The sequence below is a fragment of the Cydia splendana genome, chromosome 5 (genome assembly GCF_910591565.1).
Source record: "Cydia splendana chromosome 5, ilCydSple1.2, whole genome shotgun sequence".
Lineage (NCBI taxonomy): Eukaryota > Metazoa > Arthropoda > Insecta > Lepidoptera > Tortricidae > Cydia > Cydia splendana.
Window position 1 is genome coordinate 9607400 of NC_085964.1, and position 19944 is coordinate 9627343.

A 19944-nucleotide genomic window follows, 5' to 3' on the forward strand; every position below is an offset into this window, starting at 1 on the left:
GATTTCTTTTGGAATGATAGAGGTGGTGAAGTTTCATCTTATAAACACAGAATCTTTGATTGATATTAGAGGTAATTTCTAACATTTTTTGAAAACTATTATATGAAATTTGATTTGAATAATAAGTAATCTATCTCTTATTGAGTCAAAACCCAACCTTTGGATTTAGTTTTGGCAAAAAATCCAGTTATAATATGATAATAATAATAATATAGCCTTTATTTCTGACATTTAAACTTAATCTATATATGTACATGTTTTTTAAATTGTGTTTTTTAACTGGATGTTTCCTTGTCAGTTTGCCTTCTGGCAAAGGCCTCCCCTAGAATTGCCAGTCTTCTGTCCCTGGCTTGATTCAGGTTAGATTCTTGTTTTGCATTCTAGAGTTGCATTATTTAAATATTTATTGTTTTAACGGTTAACCAGATTATCGAAAAATATACCAAATTTAAACTACCTTTATATTTAGCATTTGTTGATTACACCAAAGCTTTCGATAGCATCACCCACTCCGCCATAATAACTGCACTACACAACCAAAACATCGAGTAGACATATATAAATCTAATAAAAACCATATATGATAATAGCACAGCCGACATCAAACTCCAGTCTTCCGGACCAACGTTTCGGGTACAACGAGGTGTCAAGCAGGGGGACCCGCTATCTGCAAAACTTTTTACGAGCACACTCGAAGAAGTATTCAGAAGCCTGGCGGTTTCATGGGAGGACAAAGGAATAGTCGTCGGCAATAGGAGGCTGTCAAACCTTCGTTTTGCCGACGACATTGTTCTTTTTGCCTCCTCTGCCACAGAACTTCAGCAAACGCTCCAGTAATACACCAGTAATAACCAGTAATACAATATGTCAACGAGTATGTATACTTGGGCCAGTTAGTCTCTTTCAGCGACAGGCCAGACAAGGAAGTTGAACGCCGTGTTCAAAACGCCTGGAAGAGCTACTGGTCCATGAAGGAGCTAATGAAGGGCGACCTTTCGATGTCACTAAAGCGTAAACTCGTTGACATGTGTATTCTGCCTGTCCTAACCTACGGTGCCCAAACATGGTCGCTCACCGAGAGTCAGAAGTCCAAATTGAAGGTTTGCCAGCGAGCAATGGAGCGCAGCATTCTAGGTGTCACAAGGACGGATCGCATCCAAAACACTACATTGCGCTTCAGAACACGCATAGCTGACATAGGGGAGAAGACCGCCAGGCTGAAGTGGGACTGGGCAGGCCACGTCTGCCGCATGCATCAGGATAGGTGGGCTAGTATAGCCACCAAGTGGAAGTGGAAGTCGCAAAACAAGCGCGGACGTGGCAGGCCCAGACGGAGATGGCGGGACGACTTAGACACCTTCATTAATAACTGGCCGGAAAAAGCTCAACAACGGGAGTTGTGGAAATCGAGGGGAGAGGCCTTTGCCTAGTAGTGGGACACTATAATAGGCTATTAAAAAAAAATATATTGTTTTATCTGGTTTTTAACCGACTTCAATTTCATAGAAGGAGGAGGTTCTGTATTCGGTTGTGGCTATCTTTTTTTTTTTTTTTTTTCTATGTACGTTCACCGATTACTCCGACATCTGTAGTCCGATTTGAGTAATTATTTTTTTGTTTGAAAGGAGCTACCTCCGAGTTGGTCCCATTTTAATTTGGTTCTGTTCTGATGATGGGATCCATGAGGAATTGAGGGAACTCCTCAATTTTTAAAGGCACATGCATGGTGTTTTGAGCGTTTTCTTAAGCAACTCGAGCATTTTCTCCCGGAAACTACCAATTTGATGAAGTAGACCTGATGATGATTATTTTGATGATAATGATGATGATTTCTTTAAATGTAAGTATGTTCAGCCATAGAATAAAGAAGTAACGAAGAAAAGTAACTCAGTACATTGCTACACGGCTTACGTAAATCGCGTTATCTTCGCCGGTACCTCGAATGTCTTCGCGTTATTTTTAGATGGCGTTGTTATCAATAAATAATAGTGACATCTAGTGAGGTAGCAATGAATTACACCGTCAAGTAACCATATCTAAGAATTGATTTAATATTTTGACGCCTGCGCCACTTCAGTTTTGGTCGAGAGGTTTGAGTATTTGACTTGCAATTCTGAGTACTCGGGTTCGAGACCCAGCTCCGGTGGCACTTTTTTATTTTATTTTACATTATCCGAAAAATTTTAATCACAATTTTTTTTTAATGTATCATACAATTCATGAAGTAAACATTGTTACATCCATAAATGTCCCTGAAGAGACCCCTACATATTAAAAATTATAAAAAAATCAAAAACATCCTATAGGTATATGTAAAAAACATAATTAATAAAAATATCTTTATATTTAACGCCATGTATTCATAATGTAAGAGCGTTTGTTCTACAGTGTAATGTATAGTGGGAGATACCATGGTATCTGCCACTATACATTACATTTTGTATCTCAATGAGATACAAAAGATATACCTACCTACAATACTCAAAAGTATGTTTTCCCGAAATGAAAGCAATAATAATCTTATGTTAATTTGTGCTCATATATCATATTAAAACAAGAAGTCCTTGGACCTAGAACATACTTACCGATAGGTATGTAATATGTTTCTCTCAAATAGTTAATATTAGTTGTTCCTGATTTATAGATTTTTCTTAGTGATGCAACGAATAATACGTATTACAAATAGAATCTAGATATTAACCTATCATTGAGATATGTTGAGATACAAACTTAAAATTGCAGTTGTCCCCTGGACACCAACCTCATTTTCCTTCACTTTAGTTTCGAAAAAAACTCCCTTACTTTAGTTGGGTTTTGTATGAAATATTTGACACAACCAAACTTATGTTTTGAATGCGTTGACTTAAAATTTAAACTCCCCTCTTGGGGACGTCAGAAACTAGAATACCTACTCGTAACGCTATGGCTTTTCATGTAAAACTTTATTTAGGCTTATTCTGTTTATTTCATATTTTTACAGCCTACGCCAACACACTTACAAGAAATTAAAATTTTAAATTACAAAGAATACTTTTTAAACTACAAACACAACCCCCTTATCAGTAAATAAACGCATACATTTTTAAAATTTGCTGCCTTTTTCTATTGACAATGTTGGTGTACCAGAGTATAAATGTGGCTTTCCATCAGAGAAGGGTCCTTATGGTTATGTACAATAAGGACCTTTTTATCAGAATTTCAGTTGGAATTTCAGATGGAAAAGACCTTATTGTGCTTGAACCATAAGGACCCTTCTGTGATGGAAAGCCACATATTACAAATTATAGTTACAGCAAATAGGATCCTGTTGTCAACTGTCATTGAACACAGAACACAGTTGTGGCAATTCAGCAAATATAATGAAGGTGGGTAGACAAAAATAAAGCATGGATTGAAATAAGGATAAAATTTATTAATGGGTATTAATAACTAATTAAAAATTTTTCATTGCATCAATCTGCATCCATTGAAGCAGGAATTGACAATTTCATGTTTCTCCTCTTATTCCATATAAATTATATTTTGTCACTTAATTTTTTCAGATATAATACATTGTTGTTGTTGATTGTTCAACGGCAACCCGTAGATGTGTAGGGCCTCCACAACATCCTTCCACGCTTTTCTGTCTTGAGCATCCATCTTGGCCTCGTTCCAGCTCAGTCAGATATAATACATTGACCAGTAGTAACTCTATCCATTGGTTAGCAGGCGTACGATGTTTAACGACCCGATTTTGTTTCCCCTTCTAAATTTAAAAAATATTTCCAATTGTTCGCTTTTCGGGTGATAGGAGCTAGAATGGGAGCACCTGAAATCAAAAAAATAATTTGTTGCATACAAAAATATTTTAAAGATACAATTCTGACCAGGGACCGAATACCAGTATATTTTTCATACAAATTAACGGGTGTTCAATTTCGGTATCACGGTTGTTTATGTATATTTTTGATTCCTGATTCTATTCACTATATTTTTGCATTTAATTTAGCTATCTTATCAATCACTATCCTTACCTAAATACTAATCTAAAATAAAAAAAAAATACTGTGAATGCTATGTGATATTTTATTATTAGTTATACCGGATACCGGTAACGGTCCCTAATTTTTACTACATTTTTGCAAGGAAAGCAAGCATTCATCATAAAAATCATTATGTTTTCAAAATAAAGTCCGTAACTTGAGTGTTTAGAACTACATCTGTATTTTCTAAAAATTGTTACTTTTCAAAAAAAAATAAAACAACCTTACATTAAGACCTTTCTGTTGGTAAAACTAGATTATATTAACAACTTACATAGATTCAGTAAAATGTTACTGAGGATTATCTTACATGGTTTGAAATTAAGAACTGGAAAACTTATAGTTACAGAATAATTATACTCTTATTTTACTAATAACTGAGCAACCAATAGATTACATAACCAATAAATTCCGTTCACTAAAGTAAAACCAGCCATGAGTGATTTGCTTCATTATTTTCGACAGTAAATAATGTCAAAGCACCACTCAAATTTACATAGGTACCTAACCGTGTTCACGGTCGTTAGTTCGGGATTGACAAGAGGTTAAAATAAAAAGTTATATGTATAGAGCGTTGAATATGTTAAAATGTTTCAGTAGTTTACATTAAATAACCTTTAATAAACTTACCTGATGCATATTATTAATCCATTGCAGGCAATATTCATCACTGATTGGCAAACACCCTCTCCTCAGGTTTGTTTGACCTGCTTTAGTTTAATTCTGATGGTACTTCAGGAATCCACAGGAATTCAGTACCTATTGTGAACTACATTTCGAATAATATCAAATACCGAACCGAACTAAATTTAACACATGAAATAAAAAAAAATCATAATGATGTTATAAACATAAACAGACGCTACGCGGTAGGCGGCCGTCGACGCCATGGTCCCGAGGGCCTATCGCGACCCACGTACGACATGTTGCCTCCCTGTCACACTTAAGTACGAATTTACAGCGACAGAGAGGCAACACGTCGAACGTGGTTCGCGGTAGGCCCTCTGACAGTTTATTTTTAGTGTTGCCATTGATTTTTTTAGTCTCCCTAAATATATCTGTCATGTCATTATTGTTTCTGCTTCTTAATTGCACATGTTAATGGATCAAATAAAAATAATATGTCCAAAAATACTTTTTAAATATAAATCTACTATAATGTTTGAATTTTAAAATACATGCCTAAAATTTCCAGTCGTTTTTTAAGAAGCAGCATTATAACAACACCCCGAAGTAGGGTACTGAGGGGCTACCGCGAAAACCGAAATTCGCAAATTGCGGGGATCTTACTCTTTTACTCCAATGAAGGCGCAATTAGAGTGACAGAGAAAAATGCCCGCAATTGACGATTTTCGGTATTGGCGGTAGCCCTACTGTTTTAATAGAATTACAACCCGTACTTGGTACAGTTTCTATTTACGCAGTTGGCTCCCTAGTGAACATAATTTGTAATTTAAATACATGCGTCCATTCTAGCAACAGCCTAAAAACTAAGTATATTTTTTGTAGAACATTTTATTAGAAATACAATAATACGTTGTTGTTATTTATATTAGCTAAGATATACTTAATTTATTTTACCGTGGTCATAATAAGAATTTGAAACGGAACGTTATGCGAACACAATCTTGATAATAAATTTGTGTGTATCTGTAATTCTGAACCACGCGGCGTTGCCAAATCGCAATGACCGCCAAACCACTGACTAGACAACGTCGCATCCTGTCGTTGCATTGTGTACCTACTCATTATTCGAGTTAGTGTAGTGTCAGGTTGCCATTTCAATGAACCAAAAAATAAATAAAAATATTCCTTTAGTCTAGTTCATGTTCTAGTCTAGTTTTGTATAATTAATGAGTAGAGCTATGGAGTGTAATGGTTGATTTATATAACTAAAATTCTTCAATTATGCAGAGTCTATGCGAAAACCCTACGACTCTTCTCCTTCCACACAGGCTCTAGTACCTAATGAAATGTTCAAATAGACTTTCCAGATTTGAAATTTGTAATGTAGGCAACATAAGCTGAGAAATTTAAACAATCCCATCCACATAAAATTAATTGTCGCCGTTGTGATTTTCAACCGTAGATGAACGGTGTCAAGTCATTTATTGTATGTTGTATGTGTTTTGGAAACTGTAAAAAAGAAGTTTGAAGTATAAAAATGTAGTTTTTTAGCAATATTTATTTTTAATCGGAATCCGTGCTTGTATATAAATTTTAGGTTTCTCTTTTTTTTCGTCAATATGGCAACTTTGTTTAGCATACACTGGCACGCACTGGTGTGCACCTTGCGCACGCGCCATCTACCGGAATACGACGTTCGTTATTTAGTCATTTAACTTACAAAAAAAGGTTCCATCAATTCAAGCTGATTCAAGTAGCCGACTGGTAAAAATTGCCTTAAATGATTTTCCAATTTTAGGTGTTATAAAGTGATAATTTTGTACGATTAAGTTTCATATTTATAAATATTACGAATTGGGTTATTTAAGTGAAACAATGTGACGAATTCATCAATATTATTTTTCATGAGTGTATAGTAATGCCATCTATGCTTTGATTAGTCAAACATGTGAGTGTGACTATGGAGTTACTTCTCTTTCTTTACTTATTACTTTATGGTTCAGCGATTACTCCGGCTTTTGTGATCCAATTTGAGTAATTCTTTTTTTGTTTGGAAGAAGTTAACTCCAAGATGTTTCCGTATTATTTTTGGTTCTGGTCTGATGATGGAATCCATGAGGAATTGAGGGAACTCCTCAATTTTTAAAGGCACGTGTTAAGTGATTTCGGGGTTTTCTAAAGTAACTCGAGCATTTGCTTCCGAAAACCACCAATTTAATGTACTGCAACTGTAGCCTTACCACGAGTTTGACGTTGTCATATTCGCTAACGTCTTATGCATCTAAATGTAACTTTTTATGCATCTCGTTCACACTAAGGTTAGTACGAGCGAGATGCATAGGAAGTAAGTTACACACATGCTAGCGAATATATCAATGTCAAACTCGTGGTAAGCTGGTACAAATGATAATACATTGCAGTAATACTCCCTAGTATTACTGCAATGTTCTACCGCCAGAGTGCAGCACTAATTTGTTTAGTAAACCATAAAGTAACTTATACATACTACGCCTTCCTTTTGACAAGTTTTACTATGACATTCATGCATCAAGGCGGTTTGTTTACAGGTGGCTTACCGCGAAACGCGAAAATCGTAATTTCGTTATCTGTTTCTCTATCGATCGAATAAGCAAGAGTGATAGAGAGGTAGAAACGGAACTTTCGATTGTAGTGTTTCACGGTAGGCCATGTGATTGAGTTAGTGACGCCCTCTATGCAGAGTTTTGCGTAATATTCCCTATTATTGCAGACGGCGATTATTGTTTAATATCCTAAGCTAAAGACATACATATCTGGTGTTACAGTGAGCCTTTTTTTTAATAAAACTCAAAGATTTTAAGCGATTCATAGTCAATACCGGGATCCCGGGATCCCGGTATTGATGAAGTCAGTTTCGGTATTAATACCGGTATTGAAAGAAGTCCGGTATTTGGAAGCCCTAGTTAGGAGTTAAGGGGTCGGGGAATGGCGGTTGAAGGGTTGCTGGTTCAGAATCGAGGGGTTCCTTGATCAGGGGTTGATGTGCTGTAAGGTTGAGTGATCGGGGGGCTGAGGGATTGGGTCAGTGGCGGGGCGGGCGGATGGATTTAGTTGACAGGAATTATAATTTCCCAGATGGACTCGAGAAAATTCCTGATTACATATTTACTAAAGTAATAGGTACACGAATTTAGTGTTAAACATGATCTTGTTTTTCATTCATGCGTCGCGCTCTTAACAATGCGTTAAAAATCAAAAATGGTAAAATAAAAACTTTTTACAAAAAAAAAATAAACCGACTTCAAAAAGGATGAAATAAAATATTATCCTTTTTTATGTCTATGCGTTACCAACTGATATGTTTGAAGTCGGTGCCAAGCCAAGTAGTAACAATACCAGTCAAAAATGTGTAAAGAATTCTGCCTCTTTGTCGCCTTTTCATGGCTAAACAACTGAACCGCTTTAGGTGAAATTTGGCAAGAAGGTAAATTCCTTGAATTGTTTTATATTTTGAAATGTAGTCCTCTGGATAAGGGACGGGAAATAACTCAGTCCCAATCCCACACTTGCGTGCTATAGACTGTTCGAGCATTAGTAAGAAATGCTCTTTAAAAAATACGAGGGCAAAAAAACTAAACTGCGCCAAGAAGGTTTAATCGTGTGTTCTGAGGTGTTTTCTTAGGTCCAGTCGACGTCAATGATATGTTTACACTTTTGCACCTTACTCCTTTGTAATAAGGCGAAAACTGTACTTAAACATATTTTTAACATCGACTGTACCTACAGAAAGTACGTTCATTGTCGTCGTGTAAGGCAATCCAACGTAGGTAAATCCTTATTTCGATAAGCATATCGCACCAAAGTTATGGTATGCTTCAAAATTTGGCTTGGCACCGACTTCAAACATATCAGTTGGTAACGCATAGACATAAAAAAGGATAATATTTTATTTCATCCTTTTTGAAGTCGGTTTCATTTTTTTTGTAAAAAGTTTTTATTATTAAGTTACTTTTGTTTTTACATTTCGTTTTTATATTTCGGTATTTTTGCATTTCGGTTTACTTTTTCTAGCGGGTGTTGGTCGTACTCCCCACGGGGACCAGCCGGATTGGGGAATGTTCATAATATTCTATTGTTAATATTCTATTACAATGTTTAAAGGTTGACTGGCAATGGGAAGACCAAGATGGCGGAAACGGCAGAAGAGGGAAAGTGAATGAGATCCAAGACTGGTCTGCAGCCAGTCCGCGATCAGCTGCTTATGTGGTCTGGGACAATGGAGCTAAGAACCTTTACAGAGTTGGATTTGAGGGAATGGCTGACCTTAAGGTAATACACTATACTATACTATTAATAAGAATTAAATAGTTCAGTAACTAAAAGGGGCATTCCATGAGCTGTCCCCTACAAACATATTATTTCGTATATTACCAATTTTTTTTAAATTTTCAAGTAGATTATTATTTTTAATGGTGGCTGAAAAAAAAACTCCTATACCTGCAAATCTTCAGAAAATTCGCCTTTGTATGGGACAACGGTTTACAATTTCGTGGAATATTCCAAAAAGAAAAGTTGTATCAGTTATATTTTAGTCTTATTTGGTGAAATGTAATGAAATTTTGAAAAATCAAGTCTTCTGTGTTTTGTTTCCAGGTTATGAATGACGTAAAAGGTCAAAACGTATACAAGGAACATCTTCCGCTATTGGGAGAGCTAGGCCCTGGTCGCACGGGCCCTCATGGGCTGCAAGTTGGTGATCAGGTAAGAAAAACTTTTTAGATTTTCACATTATTCAATGTATTCATAAGAAAAAGTTTTATTAATAAATAGTCGTAATCTAAATCTTGTTAGCGAAGTTTATAGGTTAACCCAACGCAATTCGTTTAGCTAAATGACAGTATAGATTTTGCTAAAAGATGTAAATAAATAATTGAAAAATGTGAAAATATTAGATTGAGATCACCTCATGCTTTGTTGCACTATCGTCATCAGCAATGCATCTTTGTTGTAACACAATACTGAGCATTCTTACTTAATTGTAGGTAGATACAGATTTGCAAATATAGGTCATAGTTATCCAATTCAACTGTATGGTATGAATGAATTATTGCATCGTACGAATATCCTAAAAAGCAAAACTCTGCGTAGTGAGCGCCACTGGCACAAACTGTAAACAAACCGTCTTGATTCATCATTGTCTTATTTACAAGTATTATATGTGGAATCTTATTGGTACTTTTAATTTCAGGTGAACGTCGATCTGGATCTCGAAATCGTGCAGTCGCTGCAAATCGGGCACGGCGGCTGGACGGACGGCATGTTCGAGTGTCTCGGGACCACTGGCACCGTCGTCGGTATCGACGAGGACCATGATATCGTTGTTACGTATCCCAGCGGCAACCGGTGGACATTTAACCCCGCTGTTTTAACTAAGGTATAGTTATATTGGTCTCGAAACTGCATTGAAAGCATGTTATAGTTTCTCTGAATCACCAGTTAGCTCTGTTGTCGGCCACGACGAACACACAGCAATCAATGAATTTAACTTGAGCCGGTAGTATCTCTGCATCCCTCGGCATCTCTAGGTTTAGGCAAACAAGCACCATAGCTGACAAGAGTGTCTGGTGGTTTTAGGGTTCTGTTCCAAAATGGAAAAGAAGTAACCTTATATGCTTCGGCATCCATGGAGTACCAGCCGTAAATTATTCGGTGTCGTTACAGGTATGCAGCGGCAACATGAGCGCGTCAGCATCGGGCAGCGGCACAGCCTCCAGTGGCTTCGCCGTCGGCGACCTCGTGCAGGTGTGCGCCGACCAGGAGCGGGTCAAGGCGCTGCAGCGTGGACACGGCGAGTGGGCCGAGGCTATGGCTCCGGTTAGTGAACCATTACAACTGTAACTCACTTCAAACATGGACAAAGACGCGTTAATTGGGCAGATGCACCACGCCAAGGGGTACCCAGAGCACGGAGTCAATCTGATCACCAAAATGACCACCAAGGCCTAGACTAACTTATCGGGGTGACACGAAAACAATTGCCAAACATTTATTTTCTCCGTAGTTGACAATTGTTAATGTCTAATTTTGCTGTTTCTAATCAAGTTATCAGAAAACTTTTTTCAATGATTAAACTTTATATTTGTTACAGACTCTCGGAAAAATAGGTCGCGTACAGCAGATTTACCACGACAACGATCTGAAAGTGGAAGTGTGCAATACGTCGTGGACCTACAACCCCAACGCTGTCACCAAAGTCTCCTCAATCGGTACCATTCCGGAAAACTCTTCAGGTAAGTTTAGTTTGACTGTTCTATTGTATTTCGGGCAGGTTTCTGCAACTCGACGACTAGCACATATCTTCGACTAAAGTTGCCTCCAGAATCTCGCGAACTAAATTGACAGGTCAATGTACACAAATGATACCACAGTTTGGCCAGTGCTGTGCATATCGATATTTTCAAAAAAGTTTGAATTAGAGAATATCGCGAGAATTTACCGCTAGGGGCGCTACTATTGCGCGGTCAGTTAAAATGTATCTTTAAGTAATTTAAGTTATTTTACAAATGTTACTTGGTATTTCGAAAATTGTGCAATTTTATAGTAATAGAGACAAGGATATTAGATGAACATATTGTAATTAAATAAATATTTTATTTTGTTTTATTTGTTAGGAAAACTTACAGCTAGAGTAACAAGTTGTAGATGATAACATAGAAACAGTGAGTTTGGCTTAAAATACAAAAAAAAAAGGCCGTCCAAGACCGGGAAATATTTCGTACAATGTGATTAATTTCTCATTTAATTTGTGTGGTGTGGACGCTAAAATTAAAATATCGTCTCGGTGATCCCTATTGCTTCGATTGTAAAGACCATTCCCTAAACTGGATATTCAAGTTGACAATTAGATCAGAATTTAAATATTTTTTTATTATGGATCAATCTCATCTACCGGCCACATGTATAAAATTAAATCAACAATTTTAGATTTATGGCGACAACCGAGCTCTTGAAATAAACAAGTTGCCCCCAAACCTGCATACTAACATTGAAATTTGTCAATTTCGCATCCGCACCTCCTGATTTGATCGGTAACGTCACAATCTTACAATCGAATCAACCACTTTTCTCGTCACATTCATATAAATCGAAATCGTTTATGACCCCTTTATAATTATCACATGGGTAGGAAGTGCAATATCTTTTTATCGATATTATTTTATCGACATATACTCGTGACTATTTTTTCTTTGCTATTCCTGGTATCATTTTATTTGTCAAACTCATGTCAATTTAGTTCGCGAGTTTCTGGAGGCGACCGTAGCGCATATTTTGCGTGAGTACTCACTGTTAGAAATTTTGCAGTTATGCTGGAATTTATATTTATCATGGCGCATCTAGCCTTGGTAGTCTTTGAAGACACTTGAGGCCTAACTGAAAGTCAAAGCTGGAGTTTATTGTAATTTGTTTGAAGTTTGCAGAGAATCGAAATTTCTAGAGACGCCTTAACATTATTATAGCCATTTTCAAGACGCGTTGTCCTCGTGCAAAATTAGTGTTTTAGATATGGTCCGGTGACTTAGAGCATTTAGTAACTGGAGATGTCATGGCTGTCATTTTCTGTACGAAACAGTCTGCCGATTTTTGCGGGGGAGGGAACGTCAAATGTATTGCTGTTTCTACATGATTTATACGTAATGTACAAATAGCCATGTCAGTCCATACAAAAGTTTGCACAATTGTGCAAGTTTTTCGGCAGAGGGGTAAGCTCTTAAAGGCGACTCCAGTTATTAAATGCTCTAACCCCCGTGATGATGTAGTTAATGAAATGATTGTGTATAACTTAGGCGAGCGCCTGTCGGCGCTCCTGAAGAAGCTATTCGAGACGCACGTGACGGGGGACACTAGCGAGGAGCTGGTGAAGGCGGCCACGAACGGCGACGCGCCGCGCTGCGCCGACATCCTGGCGCGCGCCGACGCGCCCGCCGACGTCAACGGCGTCTTCGGCGGACACACCGCGCTGCAGGTAGGTGCTGTACGCGGGACACCAGTGCGCACGGACGAGGAGGCCGCCACAGTGTGACCACCAACCAGGGATCGGATACCGGTATTTTTTGTATGGGAACGGAAACGGAATTTTTTCGTTCTTTGTTGATTACTTCATTTCTAATTGGGCAATCTAATAATACGAAGTCGTTACCTAACTGAATCCTACATTTGAAGTATAAACTTATTCGAAAAATATGGTTATTTCTAAGTTTTTGCGAAAAACCAGTTCCGATCCGTGCCACCAACTAGTCCAACGCGAACGGCCCCTATAAGACAATCAAGGTCACCACACATAAGCGCTCCCGCACAAATTTGGTATGGGAACGCGACTGCTTATTTCAGTTGCGCTTACAATTAAGACCAATGCCGGTTTTTTTATCTATGTTAATTAAGTGAGTAATTGAATTTAACTGACATTATCTTCAACCATAGTAGTTTAAGGTTACTAAATTAAATACAGTAGAGTCCGGTTAGTACGACTCCGCATATAACAACCAACCGCTTATAGCGACGAAAGTATAGGCACTTGTTTGGTTTTAGTACAAGCTACTATGAAAGCACAACCGTTTATTACGACTCCGCTTATAACGGCCGATCGCTTTTAACGACGGAAATTGACTCAAAATCCGTCCATCAAGTCCGGTTACAACGACGAGCGACGTAGTTTTTACAAATAAATTGTTGGTAAGAAGCTTACTCCGTCCCGCGCATCCAACTACCCTCCCCCTTTTGCCTATACGGAGCAAGATGAAATAGTCATGTGATTTTTCGTAATTTTGCAAACTAAATAAAACCCAATTCCCATTATTCAATTGAGCTTAAACTTCACATACATAATTATGTAAGTATTGTGTGACAATGCAATACATATTTTGGTAGGTAAGTACCTTCGAGCTGATCTGATGATGGACACAGGAGGTGGCCATAGGAACTGTGTGATAAAACAACGTCATCTTGATTAGATCCCCAAGAATTACGACTTTATATTTTACGGGATTCGAGTAATTTGCGGATGACGAGTGAGTACGCGTACCTTGAAAAGTGGCTTCTTCTAAAATAAATATTTTAAAAGAAATGTTTTTTTTTTCTCTGATTATCGAATAAGTATTAATAAATACAAAATGATGTAATTATTTTGATAAAAAATATATATTAAAATTGGCAGTTCGTTTTGTACGACGTCCGGTTAGTACGACGTAATATCAGCGGTCCCTTGAGCGTCGTTATAACCGGACTCTACTGTACTTATTTGCATAAACCCAGCTGGAATTAATAAATTATATCAATAAGTCCTTTTATTATATGTAATAGCTACTCTTATCGTTAAAATGTGAGAAAGAGGTACATCGCTGAGAAATAGCTCTTATATAGATATGAAACTGTCAGCGCCATGTTTAATTTCAAATTATAATCCCTTATTATTTTTACTTGTGTGTGCAATCACAGAATAAATAATAGTACTACCGTACAGAAAGGACAAAACCTATAAAACCGAAGTTTGAGAGCGATTCAGGGACGAATAATGCTATCCCTTTCTTATGTATGACACTATCCCTTTCGGCTATTTAGGGTTGTCAAAATTTAAGTGATTATCTTATCTGTGGTCGTGCACGCAAAAGGACGTCAAGTGGAGCCAACCCTAATAATTGCTCGAAGCAATGCTGAGCCGAACGGAGCCGAGTTTGCTCGAAAGGAGGAGTGTCTCCCCACAGGTGCAATCCCAATTATTAATTATTCGTTACATTTTAGTCTATATTGCTACCAATACGTGGTTTACAAGGGTAATCACGATTTTATACTATGTTACTCAACAAGTTCTTCGCTCGTGTCGTTGATATAAAACGCCGGTGACAATGTCCTAAACTCTCTTATGCTATTATGTAGCGTTTACGAGATGCTAAGCTGTAAAGCGGTAATTTTGTGCAAGTTCTTTATTTTTCCGCTGGTAACTTCGTAACAACACTTGTAGTAGCGGGCTTGTTTGCACTACAAATTCAGCCATTAAATTATCTCTGTACCACAAAGTTGAAAGTGTTTCTGGAATGATGCGTTTGAGTTAAAAAAAAATGTTTGATTAAAGCCCGAGTCCTTTTTATATACCACCAGGACTACCAATACTACCATAACAGGGGTACGATCCCGCTAATGATAAACGAAGACTTGTAACCCATTAAGTGCTTGGAACTCTAAACTCTAAAGTGCATTGTCGTTGTAGAAAAAGTAAGAGCAAATCATGTGATGCGGAGGGATGAAAGTCATGTGACGAGAAAGGTATTACGAATGAATGTGGAGGGAATTAAGGACTGTGGGACTGTGTGAGAGATGATATGAAACGAACGCAAGTGAAAGAAGAGATGACGGGCGAGAGAATGATGATGATGATGATGCAACGTGCACACAATATTGTCGACACACACACGCAAACGTTGTCTCTTCCGTGTCTAGGTATAGTAAGGCCAGCCATTTGTGTCACTATAAAAGTACACGAAATCTAAACTTTTCACTCAAGTTTCCTGTCTTTTGTGAAAAATCGCATCTACATTTTCCGCCTTCCAGTTACACGAATAACCATATTTTGAATAACATGGTCATTTTGTTTGTCAGGCGGCAGCTCAAAACGGCCACCTGGAAGTGATCCGCGCGCTGGTCGAGGCGGGCGCGGACGCGGACGCGGAGGACCGCGACGGTGACCGCGCGGCCCACCACGCCGCGTTCGGAGATGAACCCTCGGCTCTTCGGGCCCTTGCCGCTGCTGGAGCAGATTTAAACGCGAGGAATAGGCGGCGGCAGACTCCGCTGCATATAGCAGTGAATAAGGGACACCTGGGCGTCGTCAGGACGTTGTTACAGCTCGCTGTGCATCCGAGTTTGCAGGTTAGTTTTAGGTTAAGGTGACAAAAAATTACGTATGTTGTTAAGTTTAAAAATATCGAGATTTGCACCATGATGGCATTTAGTAGCCTAGCGCAGCGGGGCGGTCTTTGAATACCGCGACAGTGACCGCGCGGCGGCCACCACTGCGCATTCGAAGAAGAACTTTCGGCTTTCCGCGCTTTTGCCGCGGCTGGAGCAAATTTAAAAGGCGGCGGCAAAATCCGCTGCATGTAGCAGTGAGTAAGTGTTATCTGAGCGTCGTCAGGACGTTCCTACAGCTCGCTGTGCATCTGAGTATGCAGGTCAGTACGAATATGATGGTCATATTTGTCGACATGACAGTGTCTGTCTCTTTCAATCGCATGGTGTTAAAATAAAAAATGACACTTATTTTATCACGTGGATAAATCCATAATTCTCTTCTATAGCGTTCGGATAATTAAATGACTTATACCTATTATAAAGCTTCGAAAAATGAACATTCGTACCACGTGACATAAGGCCACCTGGAAGTGATCCATGCGCTCGTTTGATAAGGCGTATATGTACTTATTTTAATCGTAGAGCGCCGGCTGTCCACTCTGCTAATGAGGACGTTTTTTTTAACTGTCATAAAAACTCGCTCATCGCAGCTCGCTAATGGTCGACGGACAGACCTCAAATCACATAATTATAGACAATTTAAATATCATACATACATTTTGTACCCAAAGTATCCTAGCTTTTCTTACTTTAAGGGCTGATTTAGACGGCGCGCGAACTCGCATGCGATTTTAGTTACATTGCGGACTGTTGGTTACGTCCAATTCAACCGACCGACCAAAACCCGCAATGTAATGAAAATCGCATGCGAGAGCATCACAGTCTAAATGAGCCCTTAACCAAAACATCGACAAGAGAGGTACTTTTCGTTTTGTGTCGTTATTTGGAAATCAACATGCATCATAGCCTGCGCCCTAATTGGCGCGCGTTCGCTACATACCTGCCCTAGTTGACAAGCAGACGTACGATGACATTCAATCCTGTCATATGTCCATATGTAGATACAGAGGCGCAATTACGTATTGATTTTGACAGCTTGCAATTATGCAAATATTTTCTAATTCGTTGTCATACCTAAACGGCCGTGTCCACTTAGGAATTTCGCCTCCATTCGCGTTAATGTTTTGCATAGAAGTCGTTTAACTGCTAACAGTCCGCCAACACTCTCGCCCAACTTTTTTCAATTTAAAAATAGATCTTTCTTCTCAAACACTTTCGCGCGTTTAGTTAATTAGCCTTGCTTCGTAAACTTTAAAATAACCGGAGGTTAAATTGAAGCTAAAATCTACTTTTTGTCGTCTGAAAATACAAATGCATTATTAAACGCTGTTACTTGCTATGGTAGCCTAGCGGTAAGAGCGTGCGACTATAAATCCCTAGCCGGAGGCTGCACATCGAATAAGTTAAGATGGGAAAATTTCTCCTAATCATCAATAAAGTGTTACCTCATCAAGCCATAACACAGTATCTCGCATAGCAATACTTGTATCATAGGAACCAGAAAAATCTTTCAAAGAACCATGAAACACGCTAAAAGGGTTAATTTTTAGGGTTCCGTACCCAAAGTTAAGCAAGTTTTTTTTTGACATTTAGATTTAGATTTTATTCTAGAAATTCTAGACTAGTATTTTTTTATAAGTACAATCTTTTTAATGTTTGACGATCCTTTTGTGAAATTCTTAGTGTTAAATTTGATATGTATAATAATCCAATTTTATTATGGAATAATATTAACATCAATAAATTGCTCTGATAATTAGATTAAGATCAATTACGATTCATAAGAGCTTGTTGCTAGGCCTACATGAATAAAGTATATTTTGATTTTGATGATTTTTTTTGAAAGGGTAAAAACGGGACCCTATTACTAAGACTCCACTGTTCGTCTCTCCGTCTGTCTGTCACCAGGCTGTATCTCATGAACCGTGATAGACAGTTGAAATTTTCACAGATGATGTATTTCTGTTGCCGCTATAACAACAAATACTAAAAAGTACGGAACCCTCGGTGGGCGAGTCCGAGTCGCACTGGTCCGGTTTTTTATGATGGTTTACACTGTTTTGTTCCTACCTATATAAGATAATACTTATATTATTTAACTATAGGTAACTTCACTCAAGTTCACTCATTAATTTACAAGCTTATCATTTGTTCAAATCCGCTTATGCCGATAAAGTTTTTCCCAAGGGCGCGCACAACTAAATTAAACCTTAGGACGGATTAATTACTGTAACTGGCTCGTTCCATATAAACTTATAAAGGGACCTATTAACAACTGAATACGAAAATGTAGAATTAATGTTAGTTTAGTGCTAACACTAGGTTGGTTAAGACTCGAGTTCATTGAGTCCTCTGCTTTAAGACTCAATTAAGACGAAACTCGAGTAAACTTCAACTTATTATAGACCCGAGTCTTTTGGAGAGACTTGAGTCCTTTTCAGAGAAGATTTTTTTTTACAATTAATTTCGAAATGCATTATTGTATTTATGTAAAATTCATGCATTAGGTATACAAATCATACAATAACGCCTATTTTCTTTACTGTTATTTAGGTAAAACCAATAAATTGTTGACGGAGTCTTTGTTCGGAGGCTCGAGTCCTTTTGAGTTGCGTTTAAAAAAGACTCAATAAAGGGCTCGACTCGGGACTTAACAGACTCGGAAGTTTTTTAAGCGCTGAGTCTCGTAAAAACGAGCCGAGTTTTTCAAATTTAGACTCAAAAGGCTCGAGTTCCTAATACCAAGTTACCAACACTAGTGCTAACCGCCCTACGTCAAACTGAAACTTGAATTTGGTTGATATGTTGTGGTACTTAATTTAACAAGCAAATATTTCGTTCATCTAAAATATTTTGTTCAATTTCCATCACAATGATATGACATCATCATTTGCCTGTAACGGATAAGACAGACGATTCGTTGCAATAGCCGAGTAAATAAAATTTGAAAACAATTGACAACATTCATAAAAACACTGTTATAACTAATTGTTTTATCTTCGTGCCGCCCAATGTACATGAGGATGTACACTCAGTTTCGATGGAATGTCCACCTTAATTAAAAACAAACTAGGTAGCATTTCATTTGCCTCGGTAAATTTTGGAACAAATGAAATTCAACCCAATTAAAAATACAACTAGATTCTAACTTCCTTGGCTATAATTTTGTATGGTGGGCGGCACGAGGATGATCTAATTGACCGAGCGAGAACAAAGCCTGAGCGAAACGCCTCCGTTTCACTTAGGGCGAAATTGTCTGGCAATCCGGTCGTTCTCTAAGTACAGGTCACATTTCCGATTCCCATTCTCGTGAAATTTTGTGAGCAGGTTCGATAATTCGAGTGCCGTGGGGGTTGACAGACCTACGCGATCTAAAGGTCACAGGGGTACTAGCTATATGTCTTATGAGTAGGTTTTTACGTATCTCGCTTATATAGCTTGCAACCTCATATTTCAAAATTTTAACAGTTTATTAATAACTACAAAACTAACAAATTAAAACCGTCCTATTATTTGTGCAAAACAAATTAAAAACCAATCAAATGCCTAACTCAGTGAGTTATTGTTTAAGCGTGGGGTTTGATTTATTGAATCAACAATATTAAGCATGAATGTGAATTTCAATAAGAGTTTGAAAATTATAACTTCGACATTCAGATATGTTAAATTTATACAATTAATTAACGCGGCACCTAAATGTAGATAACATTTCACTGTTCAGTCAACTACAGAAGTAGCTAAGAGGTTGGAGGGGTTAAAATGATCAGCACTTCACGCTCGCTTCTACTCCCATAATAATATATGTAGTTGTGGTTAGATAATTTTGAACACCTCGTTTGCTTAGCGTGCATGACTACATACGTAACTGATTTCGATACGTTTAACTTTTCTAAGCCAGAATAATTAGGAATGTCCGCGGTGCGCCATGGTTTTATCTACTTTTATAACGTTGATTATTCCCGTCCCTTCAAACATATGTAATCCGTGGTGAGTATCGCAGAAATGTTAGCACGCCCGGTTAGACGTGTCGGCATCTCGGACTAACACATACAGACTCCGCTTTGTTACCGTTGTGTACCGTTGACGAAAACAGCGATGTCACCATACATAGACGTTTTTATATTTGCAAATCATACACTGCGGGCCGTACTACTGAAATCCATCTTACAATTGCTACACTACACCTACACTCTTTTTTGCTACAATCCATTTTGCCGCGTACCATACTGCGCAAATGCATTCTATACTTACTACATATATTTTATAACAATAGCCCGTGTTATAATTTATGTTACTAAGGGGGCCTAGCCAAGATGCCACTCGTTTGTGATACGACAACGAAACGCTTTATGCT

General features: G+C 38.0%; 1 protein-coding gene across 2 annotated transcripts in view; it reads left to right on the plus strand.

Annotated features, from left to right (window-relative positions):
- LOC134790656 (E3 ubiquitin-protein ligase MIB1) overlaps positions 1-19944 on the plus strand; it is a 274710-nt gene that overhangs the window by 1357 nt on the left and 253409 nt on the right. For both annotated transcript variants that reach the window (XM_063761528.1, XM_063761529.1), the window contains exons 4-10: positions 8790-8957; positions 9282-9389; positions 9877-10062; positions 10350-10502; positions 10777-10918; positions 12473-12651; positions 15279-15548. In XM_063761528.1, the coding sequence (XP_063617598.1) occupies positions 8790-8957; positions 9282-9389; positions 9877-10062; positions 10350-10502; positions 10777-10918; positions 12473-12651; positions 15279-15548 (1206 nt within the window). The remainder of the gene's footprint in view (positions 1-8789; positions 8958-9281; positions 9390-9876; positions 10063-10349; positions 10503-10776; positions 10919-12472; positions 12652-15278; positions 15549-19944) is intronic.